Genomic DNA, 11,954 nt, shown 5'->3' on the forward strand with positions numbered 1-11,954 from the left:
TCACTTTCCCTCTTTTCAAAACCAGGAAACTGCATGATTTCATGAGATACTGAGAATACAGACAAAGAAATAGAGTGCATTACCTCAGTTTATTGACATGGATGCAGCATGACAGCGTAATGGACATGTAGTTAAGCACGCTGGGCCATAAGACTAGTTAGGAAGTTGCTGCTACTTCCTCTCTGAGAGAGCAGCAACCGCCCTGTGACAGTGGCACAGTTTTTTAAAAAGGCAACCGCCGATGGAGCAAAACGGCCTGCCGGCAGCCAACAATTAGGGAGAGGACGGTAAGGAAGTGGAAAAAGACTGAACGAAGGAGAAAAGGGAAAGGAGGGGAGCAAAGACAGACTGGTTGGTATTATCTGCACATTCTATGGCTCAAACCCAAACAAATTTGAATTCTTACAGCTGAGGGAGGAGGAGACTGTCCAGACTCACTGATGGGAAATATAAAGCCCTCCAGCTCTCTAAGAACACATCAGTCCAGTATGTGAACTGCTATCATTCACACACTAAACTAAAACTACTAAAACCATAACAGCGTGACACCTAGTAATCAAGCAATAATCGCACATTTTTACACTTTGCACAAATAACTGCTTAGCAATAGCTTATGAGACAGTCTCCCATCTTCACACCTATAAAGCTGAGCATCAGTTATTCCCCAAAGTTTTGCATCTGATGTAATAATAACGGCAAAAAAAATCTAACTGAACACAAAGAGGGCGGATGTATGTAGGCCAGCTACATCTGCCCCACGAAAACAAAGCCTCCACACAGGAGAAGAGGCGGGGGTCCGACATCGGGAAATACTCTGCAGCTTCATTACATGGTGAACTACCTATTTACAAAATCCACTCCTCAGACAATAAACACATACAGACTCAAAGAGGACCCCGGGGCCAGCCAGTTTCCAGTGAGATAAACAAAGCGCTCAGTGTGACCGACCTTCATTGATGTGCATCTTGTCTCTGTAGCCTCCGTGCGGCTACACGAGGATGCAACTGATGGGAAAGGGAAGGTCAGTGGTGAAGTATTGACCTGAGCAGAATTAGTAAGAGGATAAATGTGGGGTTTTTTTTTCATAGAGGCAGCAAAGTGGCGAGCCGGTGTCGTTTTACAAAGGTGGAACAGGACAGGCTTGTCATGCTGCTGCTCACAATAGTAGCCATCCAGTTAGCCGACAGGGAGTCAGACCAGCTTGTTTGGCCGTTATAAGCATGGCAGGATATTCACCGAGCGTGTTATAAAATGTACAGCATCAGTTTAAACCCACCTTGGGCGGTTTGGCAGTAGAAAGGCTCCACGTCTGCCCTGTCACACCAGAGCATTTTGAATCAACACTGACATCAGGAGATGGGCTTGCATAAAAGCTGAAAACCAACTATTTCTGTCATTTCTATGCCACAAAACTTCACGTGAGCAGCAGCCAAGCTAAAACGCCAGATGTGTGCTTCAAAGTGCACTGTTCGCAAAACAAAAGTCAAAGTGTACTCTTTCACTTACCCTTTTCCTTCTGCTGTGAGTCGCTGAAGAAGGTGTGTGTGTGTGTGGAGCCCAGCCCTGCCGTGCCGTCGCTGCAGTTCAGTGCGGTGGCCTTCTCTCTCTTCGTTGCTCAGCAATAAGCTACTCCCTGCAAAAGAGCGGCGAGAGAGTCAAAGCGGCGGAAATATGATGTTCTGTTTCCGGTCAAGACTTTCAGAATAAAATATGAAGAGACCAGGATCAAGGGATTTTTATTCTTCAGTTTAAGTGAGGATATGTTCCTGCAATCATGTGCACGACAAATCATATCCTCACGATGTGATATCTTGATTGACTTGTAAATAGTTCAACAATATTATAACTATTGACAACAAATATGGGGAATCTTCATGTATTTTCTTATTCATGATTGATTTATAGTTATCTTTTGCTGTGACTTGTCAAATTATTAAGCCAGGGACAGTGTACCAGGTTAGTGTTCCTTTAATTGAATGCCTAAAGATGCACGTAAGATCCTGTCAGCTTTTTGAATAATTCACTTTATGTGATGAGGGATCTCACTGGTTTGACAGCCGTTTAATCCTTGGATTTACCGTGACAATCTACATGATCTATTTGAGCAAGATGTGAAAATGATAACATTAAAAAGTGCTACTGAAATTCCTCTATCAGTCATGAAAAGATAAACTGCATCGCTTGAAATCCCAACACATTGTAAATCAAATGAGGAATCATATATTTAACCTAGATAACAAAATTTTATCCAATGTATGGATTCTGATGGAAATAAAATTTTCATTAACATATGAATGTCAAAGATAATTGATTCTCCTTTAAAACAACACACTTGTGTCTTTAAAAGAAAATATATTTTCTACATTTGCAGCTTTTGTATTGCAAATAGTGAGTTGTTTCTGCACTCATTAGCAAATTTGCATGATTAACTCTAAAGAAAGCTATGATTTGATATCGATCTTTTTCTCTCTCTATTTCCCATTAACATACAAGAATGAAATATTTCTCATTGTTATCCTGGTGTACAAGCTTGATATTCTGTCAAGATAAGATGAAAATATTATTAAATATCATCAATTAAATTGCAGCGACACAAAACAAATTTTCGCAATAAATAATGAACTGATTTTGACTTGTTTGATTTATAAAGATTATAAAGATTGGGTTTGAACTCCTGAAAATGCAAATCTGTGGGAAGTCTGAAGTAGGTTGCACGAAAAAAAAAAACAATTTGTAAAACTTTTAGCCAACACGGCCATGAATCAAGAGCATGTGCAATGGTGTCGCTTGCTTCCAAATGTTTTCAAAAACACAAATTATATGTTGCACGGAAAATGTCTAACAGGTGATAATGTAACTGACATCCCTCTGCAAAGACTTACTCGGAGGATTACAATGTTAATTATTGTTATTATAAAAACCCGCCTCTTAAATTTCAAAGTAGCTGATGTAATTTCCGGTGTTTGTAGCAAACTTCACATAGTTCATCCTCAGCAGCGCCTGCGTCTACACTTTCAATCGTGGATGCTTCCAACTCAACCAGAAGCAATGTCCGCCAGAACCGGGTGGGCGGGTTTCCTGGACTCACTGGTTTCGTTCCGAGGTCTTTTGTTACTGTAGCACCACCTATACTGCGCAGCTGGAAATGTTAGACTTCAGGCTAGAAAATGAGACCTGATGGTTGTAAATGGATGAGGATGTGATGGTGCGAAGCAGCCACAAAGGATCCAACAAAAAAAAAAAGGGGAGAAGAAAAGAAACACAAGATTCGCATGCATCACTTTTTAAATGATCTTTATTTGTGCAAACTGATGAACATTTGATTGTCAAATGCTAAAGTAATAATATAAACGCTTTCTGATTATCTCATCTGAAGGGAATTGACATAATTAGTGATTTTGTTTCATGTTTTGTTTTTCCAGATGAACCGACCCAGTAGTGAAACGCATTTATGTGAGATTTACTTGTAGACTGACATTTTACACGGCCCAACATTAATTCAATTTGTTTTTGTTTTTTTAATTATACTACTACAAAAAATACATACTAAAGAATAAAACATGTATTTTTTTAATTTCTTAAAATTTCAAAAGGACATTTGTTTTGTCCTGCATACGGACGTAATGACGTTCCGTCCCAGTTGACGTAAAGAGCACTTGGTTTGTTCAATGAAAGAGCCGCAAGAAAAGGCGCGGCCTAGTTTATTTATTCATTTGTTCAAACGTGTTTCCAAACAATAACCCACATCCAAACCAATATATCCTATAAAATATTTTATCATCTATTAACTCATTTTACAAGTGGACATTTTGCTCTGATATTAGCTCTATGGCTTTATGTGCAATTTGAATACATAGTAAGTGGAATTTTAGTTTGTGGAATTCATTTTAAAAAAATTATCTCATGTTACATTTTTTTATATAAAAATATGGTGTCGTGCAAAAATTTTGACCGCTTAAATGGTCATATCGTTTGTAAGCGATATTTATGTTAATTTCGGTAGGTACGTTTGTATAAATCAAACCACCCTTGTCCGTTGGAGGGGCGTTGGAAGTTGGAACAGGACTGTGTAGTGCGTGCTGTTGCTAGCGAATGACAGACAATATGGACGACCCGCGGGACGTTCAAACTTCAAAACGAAGTGGCAGCTCCAGGTCACTGTTATCGGCTGGTTCTGCGGTGGCTATGGAGATTAAACGGAAGAAAATACGACAGAGTACATTATTCCTGCAAACAGAGGTACGTTCAAAGGGATCGAGCGCTAAAACATAACGACAAGTCAGTTAATGCCGAAGGGGGTACAAAGTGCAACGATACTAACACTACAAGCTAATTTCTTTTTTCTTTACACAGCAGTAATAACTAGCTTTTTGTTCTGTTTTAAAATCACTTTATATTTCTTCCTTGATTGCTAAACATTTATACACCCAGTGGCTTTCACTTCCCTTGGAAAACGCAGTGCCAGATAATGAATCTGACGTGGGAGTTTCTTCTTTTATTGCTATTCACTTCTCTGAAATCAGAGCCATAGTCTCCGCGGTTTTCTTTGCTCTAACACAGCTCAAACTAATGTCCTTTCAGGCCAAAATCACGAAACGATCCCCGAGTCTTCTTAATAACACCCAGCAAATTGTAGACGGCATGAATTTGTTGTCCATACGACACATTTCTAGGAGGCAGCAGGTGCATATTTCCATGTGTAATATGGAGTGTGATGATGTTTGCAACAACAGTATATCTCTGACCACAATTTTATATCAAACTGAAAAGGTGGTATTTTAGATTTGAACGATATCAGACATCATCATACTCCCTACACTCATAAATTCATATCCACAGCTGTTAATTTGTGCTTTCATCCCGCAATCCAGCTTGTTTATTGTTCACTATGAAACCACCTTACCCATCCTGCATGTATCATTTCACCACTAAAAAAAGTTGCTCTTGAGTGTTTGATCCCACACAGTTCTTGCAACAAGGGGAAATGGGGGACAAACGATGAATGAGAGACTTTTAGCAGTGAGAGATCCCCTAAACTGGAGAATAAGGAATAGGTATGTTGGGGACAGTTGAATGACGATTTGGCTTTTAATTATATGAAAAACACACCTTAAAGTTGGTACAAATGTACAAAAATCCTCTCCAAATCTCCCGCAAGTAGTGCTAGCTCCAAGTTTTACCCCCACAGTACTGTCAGAGTACTCCTATTTTGAATTATAGCAGCTTAGTTCTTAGCACAGATCAAATTCTTCTTGAGGTATTTAACATTCATTTTCAGGTTTAATTTAGAGAAGTCTGATTAAAGTCAATTTCCCTTAAATCTTTGTTCTCCTGAGATTTAGCTCCAGCTCTTTAGCTATGGAATAAAAGTGCCTCTTTTTGCTTGGGAAGGTTTCTAACTGAGTGATATGACCCAGATGTATCTAAGTGGCAGCCATGATAAGAGCTAATAGTGCCAAGGAAAGGAGCTTCAGTGCTTCCTTAGTTATCTCCTTTAGCACAGGAAGCGCTATACCATCCTTTTTGAAAGCAAAGGAGATAATTCTGTCCCAAATTTCCTTGCAGCCGCAACTTTCATAGTGATGTTTGTTCATTTTCCTGCAGTCGTACTAACTGTGATTCCTGTGATGAGGACAGAAGGGTGAGCGTAAGCTGCATAAGTTAACAGCTAATACCCCTCTGATGTAATCTTTTACTTTTGTGGCTTTTTCTTTACTTTTTTCAATTACCAACTTGATAATGAAGTTGTATTCTATATTATGATATGTGCTCCATGAAAAAACTTCACAAGAACACATTAGGCAAAGTATATAAAGCACTTTTTGTCTGACAGTTTTTGAACAGCTGCAATGAAACTGTAGATTTTGAAGACTGGGTTAGTGGAAGAGTTACAAAAAGAGTTTTGTGGTCTCATTTAGTGTAAACTCAGAAAACTCTAGTAGTGTTTCAGCTTGAAGGACTGCCATTATTTCCAGTCAATCTTGCTTTATTTTGCCAAAAAAATACAGGTACACAAGGTAAAATGCACTAAAAGGCTGAAAGAAGTTGCTGATTGATCATCTCACCAGCAGCTTGGTTCATGTTTATCAAATCTGTCTTCAAATGTTGTTGCAAGACTCAACATTCAAGTGCAACTTTGCTTTAACTCCAGTCATCGAGTCCATCTAACCAGCTCGTGTTAAAGCATTTCCCTTGAGGATCTAACAGAAACTGCCTGTCCTTGCTTAAAAAATGTATTAATTTGGTCATTGGGAAATGTCTTGTGTTTCCTCTGTCCACGAAGAACGCTAACTTACAGGAGAAGCTCGACTTCGAGATGCGAATGCGAGAAGGGGCCTACAAGCTGCTGCTCGCTTGCAGTAAGAGAGAACAGGTTCTTAACACTTCAAAGAACCTGCTGACCTGCAATGCCAGGATCAAGGCTTATCTCACGCAGCTGCAGAGGAAAAAAGAGAAGGACATGATGGGAGGCCTCAGAGGGTACGAACTTTAGTGCTGCCAATGTTTTTAGGAGAGGCAACCATCACTGAAACACCTTCGAGTTGCAGTTTTGGTACAGATTATTGCAACATTGTGTTGCAGGTGTCAGCTTTGATGAAGAAGTCTGAAAAAGATTTTAATAAATCAAAGTTTAGTTTAAAAGTGTTGTTCTCCTGCAGTGCACTCGATGTACATTAGTTTTTATGGTAAACCCCAAATTCTGCTACAGACTGACAGATCCTGATTCAGATGGCCGTTTGCCCTGTCCTGGCACCGTTGCCATGTCCGGTAAGATGGTTTCCCTTTTGTTTGACGCTTATAAAATGTAAAGCATTGAAATGGAAATATATGTGGGAAATTGTGATATGGTGTCCTAATCTCTCTGGTAGGGCTGCGCATTCCACTGCTATGGAGGGATTCAGACCACTTTAATAACAGAGGGAGTAGGTTTTGCCTTCTTTTTTTGCTGACATTCATACCTTCCATTTATCTGTGTCCTCATATAATTTAGTTGACCCTTGCTGGACTGACATATTCTGTACATTCCTTGCGTTTGGTAGGCTCTCGCCGGGTGGCGGTGTTCTGTTTGATGCAGATTGGCTCAGAGGTTTTTGACACCGAGATGGTTGTGGTGGACAGATCCGTCACTGACATCTGCTTTGAAGGAGTCACCATCTTGTAATTATTGTTTTTCTTTGTGCACAGTATGCAGCATCATTCACTCAAATGAGCTAAACACCTTTTTGGAAACTCTTTCAGTGCTTTTGTACAGTTCTGGAGAAGTTATTTTCTTTTTAACACATCTAATGTGAAGGGTTTCACCAGTCAAAGTATTGTGCTGTAATCTGTACTTTTAAAAGTTATGCCTTTTGTCTGTTACCTTGATTCAACACAGTTGATTTAGATGCACGTGATTAAAATTCTTGCCCTCAGTAAAGAGGTAGTTCCTGAGTTTGAACTGAAGGTGGAGCTGTGGAGCTGTGCCCTGGAGGAGGAGCTCGCTTTAGTAAACACGCCAAAGAAATTTGCAAAGAAGTTCCGTAACTCCTTTGGAAAAACCTCTGGAAAGAAGCTCTGCTCCCTGCTGGACACTCCAGACCCTGACACCTTCCTGCAGAACAACCCAATCCCCTCGTATGTATTGTGTCATCTTACAAAAGTACTAAATTGGCTCCTGAGTCTCGGTTTGAGAGTTTTGCAATTGGAAACAAACTTAATAGCCGAATAGAGGATGTAACTGAAATCTTTGAAAGGGATTGTTGCGCAGATGACACAGACTTTAATAAGTGTTTGTGGTTATGAATATTGCCTATAAGCTTTTAGGTATTCAAAGCTTCCATGTTCCCACATTAAATTTATTTTGGTCTGAGAGGAAAAGCATACTTAAAGACATTTAGAGCTTAAAGTTGGGCTTTACACTGAACATCTGTAAGTGATAAGTAGCACATGTTCACAGAGATAATTTAGTCTTTAAAAGGAAGTGATCATTTAGAAAGAAAGAAAGAACATGGATTATGAGCACATTGTTTGGTTACAGATTATAATTTAGGATTTTGTGTCTTTACCTGTACCAGTGGAGCCAAATACAGCCTGCTGGCCTACACGACTCTGGGAGTGCCCGAGGCTGAAGGCAGCTTCCAGTCTCACTCCCTCATTGTCCTCCAAGGCGGTAAGAGGCAAAGGCACAGAAATTCAATATCAAGGGATATAAAGGGCTTATGCCTTTCAGCTCATGAAGTGAATCAGTGCCATGATAATGATGAAATATTTTTACACCAGTAAACTTGAAACCTAGAATTAAACAAAATAACCCATAATTGAGGTTTTGCTTGGATTAGTTTTCTTCCTTTTGCTCGGGTGATTAAATGGATAAAAAAAGAAAAAGTTGGTGCTCAGGGAGGCTTTTGTTATGTCAAGCTAATTTCAGACTTTGGGTTTGCACTATGGTACATTAGCGTTCAGCTCCACAATGCATATTATGAGTTTTTTAATTACTGTTATGACAGGAAACTATATTACAGGAACAGAAAATGTAATAGTTAACCATTAGAATGAAAAAAAAAAGAAAATAGTGTGTTTTTCTTCTTTTTTAAGATTGGAATAATTAATAGTGGGCATATTTGTTTTCACATGAAATATTCAGAAGTTTGTTAAGATTGATATTTCCAGACTTTTATGATTTTTGGCTTTTTATTCCCTCTGCTGACCTTAATCCTCAAAGCTGAGTGGTCATCTTGGCTTCCTCTTTACGGCAACCTCTGCTGTCAGGTGGTTGCACAGCCAGCTTGTATGACACAGAGCATGATGACTGGCTACTTGAGTCAGAAGGTGTGTTTCACATTAACACAAGCTTCATGACTGGCTCCGTGATTCCATTCTGTACTTACTTTTGTTTTGGCTGTTCTGGTGATTTTCAGCAAAGCGTGGAGGGCATGAGCCGCAGCTGCAGTCTTTACTGCGTGCTGAGAGCCGGCTTTTTGTCCTGTTACTTCACCCCAGAAGAAATCGACGCTAAAGTCCAACCCACCCTCAGTGTGCCCATCAATAAGGTAAGAGAGAGAGGCGTGTAGAAAGTAAAATTGCTTTAGCTCTATTCTTACTAATTTCACTTGCATTTTCCAGATGGAGGAATTCTAAAATGATTAGAAACAGCAGACGGAGAAGTGTTGATCCAAATCTCTGTACAGCTTTTTCCCTAATATTTTGCTGACTAAACAAAATACAAAATGCCACATTACTCAGTTGGATCCTGTTTGCATTTTTTTTTGCATTTTCCAGCTGAATTAAGACGTTATATCAGCAGTGGGCTTTTTAGTGCAGAATCTTACATAAAGCTCTAATTTGTAAAATGTCAAACTGTATTTGTTGTTTTTTTTGCAGGAAACTCGAATCCGTATAATGGAGAAAGAGTCAGCTGGCCAAAAATCCAGGAGTTTGTCCATCAGCAACCCCTCACCAGATGGATCTCAGACTGTCGTCTTCACCGCTGACACCAGGGATGAGCTGGAGGACTGGCTGGACGCCCTCTACCAGCACCTCTATGATCAGAGTGAGTGTGTTTTTGGCTGACACATGACAACTTTAGGTTATATGAATGTTTTGTGATTGTATGTAGAGAAGTTGCGAACAAACAGTATTATCAGTGAGTCATGTTTATTCTTGTTGTGCGTTCAGACCAGTGGCTGCAATGCTGCGACCAGCTAATGAAGATTGAGGTCGCTTCACCACGAAAACCATCACTCTTCCTCACCAAGCAGGCTGACTCTGTTTACAACGACCTCAGTAAGTAGAGTAATTCCAATTAGTGACTGAAGTGAGTTCAACAGAAGTTGATCATTCGCTGACGGATTTTGAAGGTTTTACAGGATTTGGTTGTTTGTTTTTTAATGCTGCCTGATTCAAGTGCTCACAACAAATGAAATGTAATATATTCCATCAACTACACAAAATGGTTTTCATTACTGTGGTGATGCATGCGTGGTGATTTCCTCCATAATTTTAATTGCTCATCATAAATGTGTGTGTGGGAGGGGGAAGTTTTCAAATCTTGATTTCAATGTTTGTTTTCTTTATGTTTCTACAGGTATAAATTCACCAGGCAAGTTTGAGAGCATTACAGATATCATCCACACTAAAATAGAGGAAACAGATGGCCGCTTCCTTATTGGCCATGAAGAGAAGAGGGAGGCACCTAATTGGTCCACTCTGTTTGACGGGTCCCATTCAATGGTGGTGGAGAAGAGTGTTTTGTCCAAGAGCAAAACCTCCACCCCTTGTTCAAGCCCCAACACCAGCTCTACACCCCTGAGCAACAAGAAGCGACGTGCTCCACCCCCCCCATCAGATAAAGAGCCGTATGCTCCACCTGCCCGTCCAGCCAGACCCCCCCCCCCTGCTTCTCTTCATCATCAACCTCCTGTCTCATACCAGGAGAAGGAGAACTCCGGCGCTTGCATTTCACGTCCAGCCACAAGGTCCAAAACGGGCAGACCATCTCTTGATGCCAAGTTTTCTGCCATCATCCAGCAGCTCCAGCGAAACAGTGCTGGAGGCGCCACAGCCCTCAGCCGGAAAAATGCTCCACTGGGCGTCCTCGATCTTCACCCACAGGGTCAGCCTCAGCCTCCTCTTCACCAGCTTGACTACCAGAACCACCACAGCCAGAGCCCTGAGGTCACAGCTGATCATGGTTTTGTCAGAGCCTGCAACGGTCCTGTTCCTGCACCGCGCAGCAAACTCAGGAAGTCTTTCAGAGAGAGAATGAACCTCAAAGCATTGTAACCTCAGCTTAAAGCATTTCTGTGTTTGGCTACCGCTAACACAAATAACTAAAACAGAACTTTTCAGCTGATCTGGGTAACAATAGCAAAATCACATATTGTAACACAGTTTAACTTTGTGTACCTCATTTGTGATGACAGCTGTTTATCTGTGGCTGGTTCATCAGTAGATGAAGAAATATTTTGATAGTTTTAGGAAATGTGCTTACCAGACTTCTTACTGAAAGGTAATTTCATAAAACTTAAAGGGAAGGTGGAGTGTGAGGGAAAAGAAACACCTGATGAGCTTGGATACAAATCCAATTTTTTATAAATAAAATAAATAGAAATTTGATTGGTTTTGATGTGGATTTGTATATCAGTCTTTGAGTGGACGACTGGCCCCGGTTAAAACTGAGGCGCATAAGGCACGCTCTTGGTCTTATGCTGTGACTGACTGGAATGAGTTCGACGTCCTGTGGTTATAACAATGCTCCAGTGCCGAACCCAAAATAACTTAATGAAACATGTTAATTAGTGCACTTTTGGAAGTGCTGGTCAGCAGATTTAGTCGAGGTTGAAGAGAGCCAAGCTTTGTTTTTCCACCTTCTTTCAGCCTCTACTAAACAAACTTTCTTCTAAATTCATCTTAATATTGAGTGCAAAAACCTTCTACTTTGATTTTCAACAGCAAATCGGCATTAAAGCTAAGGGAATCTCAAAATCTTCGTTACAAGCACACAATTCTGACCGATTCTTCATACCGCAGTATCAATATTGTACTGATAAGGCTCCTGCTCCACTTTCCATTTATCAAGTTTTTCATGTGCAACTAACCCCGAGAAGAAATTGAAAGCTGAATGTTGGCTCGAGCACCGCTACCATCAATCCAACTAAAATGGAAAGGCTTATTTCTTTGCTCTGCCGCTGGAACATGAACTGAAGAAAGAGCCTTTGGAAAAGCACTCAAATTGGAATTGATCTATTGGCTAACTGTGGACGAGTCATTCCTTTCGGAGCCATTGACATATTATACTTACTGTGACGACTTTATGACCACTATAGCTAGTTTTAAAGGAACGTGATTTTAGGAGCAATTGCGAGCACTAATGTGACTTCTCCATTTCCCCAGCGGTCTTAATAATAGAGTGACCTTGGTTTTTAGTGGCTACACAATATGACTAACATAATTTAACATTGCAGCCAATAAATACT

General features: G+C 40.2%; 2 protein-coding genes across 15 annotated transcripts in view; one reads left to right on the plus strand and one right to left on the minus strand.

Moving 5' to 3' along the window:
* cep170aa (centrosomal protein 170Aa) overlaps window positions 1-1,605 on the minus strand; it is a 39,890-nt gene extending 38,285 nt beyond the window's left edge. For all 13 annotated transcript variants that reach the window (XM_072390710.1, XM_072390720.1, XM_072390713.1 and 10 more), the window contains exon 1: window positions 1,507-1,605. The gene's annotated coding sequence lies outside the window, so the exon portion shown is untranslated. The remainder of the gene's footprint in view (window positions 1-1,506) is intronic.
* Window positions 1,606-4,061: 2,456 nt separating this feature from the next.
* On the plus strand, window positions 4,062-11,080 carry rtkn2 (rhotekin 2). 2 transcript variants are annotated; one of them, XM_072390725.1, is made up of 14 exons: window positions 4,062-4,239; window positions 4,582-4,683; window positions 6,284-6,480; window positions 6,710-6,768; window positions 6,870-6,923; window positions 7,041-7,158; window positions 7,414-7,614; window positions 8,055-8,149; window positions 8,702-8,808; window positions 8,898-9,029; window positions 9,361-9,529; window positions 9,655-9,762; window positions 10,064-10,783; window positions 10,818-11,080. In XM_072390725.1, exons 1-13 carry the CDS (start codon window positions 4,093-4,095, stop codon window positions 10,759-10,761), a joined length of 2,187 nt encoding a protein of 728 aa, XP_072246826.1. In that variant the 5' UTR covers window positions 4,062-4,092; the 3' UTR covers window positions 10,762-10,783; window positions 10,818-11,080. The 2 variants fall into 2 exon arrangements, with proteins under 2 accessions (XP_072246826.1, XP_072246825.1); XM_072390724.1 differs by lacking the exon at window positions 4,582-4,683 and having other exon boundaries at window positions 10,818-11,079.
* The last annotated feature ends 874 nt before the right edge of the window (window positions 11,081-11,954 follow it).

This window comes from Leuresthes tenuis, unplaced genomic scaffold, assembly GCF_036924035.1.
Source record: "Leuresthes tenuis unplaced genomic scaffold, fLeuTen1.0.hap1 SCAF_8, whole genome shotgun sequence".
NCBI lineage: Eukaryota > Metazoa > Chordata > Actinopteri > Atheriniformes > Atherinopsidae > Leuresthes > Leuresthes tenuis.

Bases quoted from the DNA above. Each gene is read 5' to 3' on its own strand.
- rtkn2 (XM_072390725.1), top strand. From the start codon at position 4,093: ATGACAGACAATATGGACGACCCGCGGGACGTTCAAACTTCAAAACGA. The intron at 6,481-6,709 runs GTACGAACTTTA...ATTCTGCTACAG, and splicing joins ATGATGGGAGGCCTCAGAGG to ACTGACAGATCCTGATTCAG. The intron at 9,763-10,063 runs GTAAGTAGAGTA...ATGTTTCTACAG, and splicing joins CTCTGTTTACAACGACCTCA to GTATAAATTCACCAGGCAAG.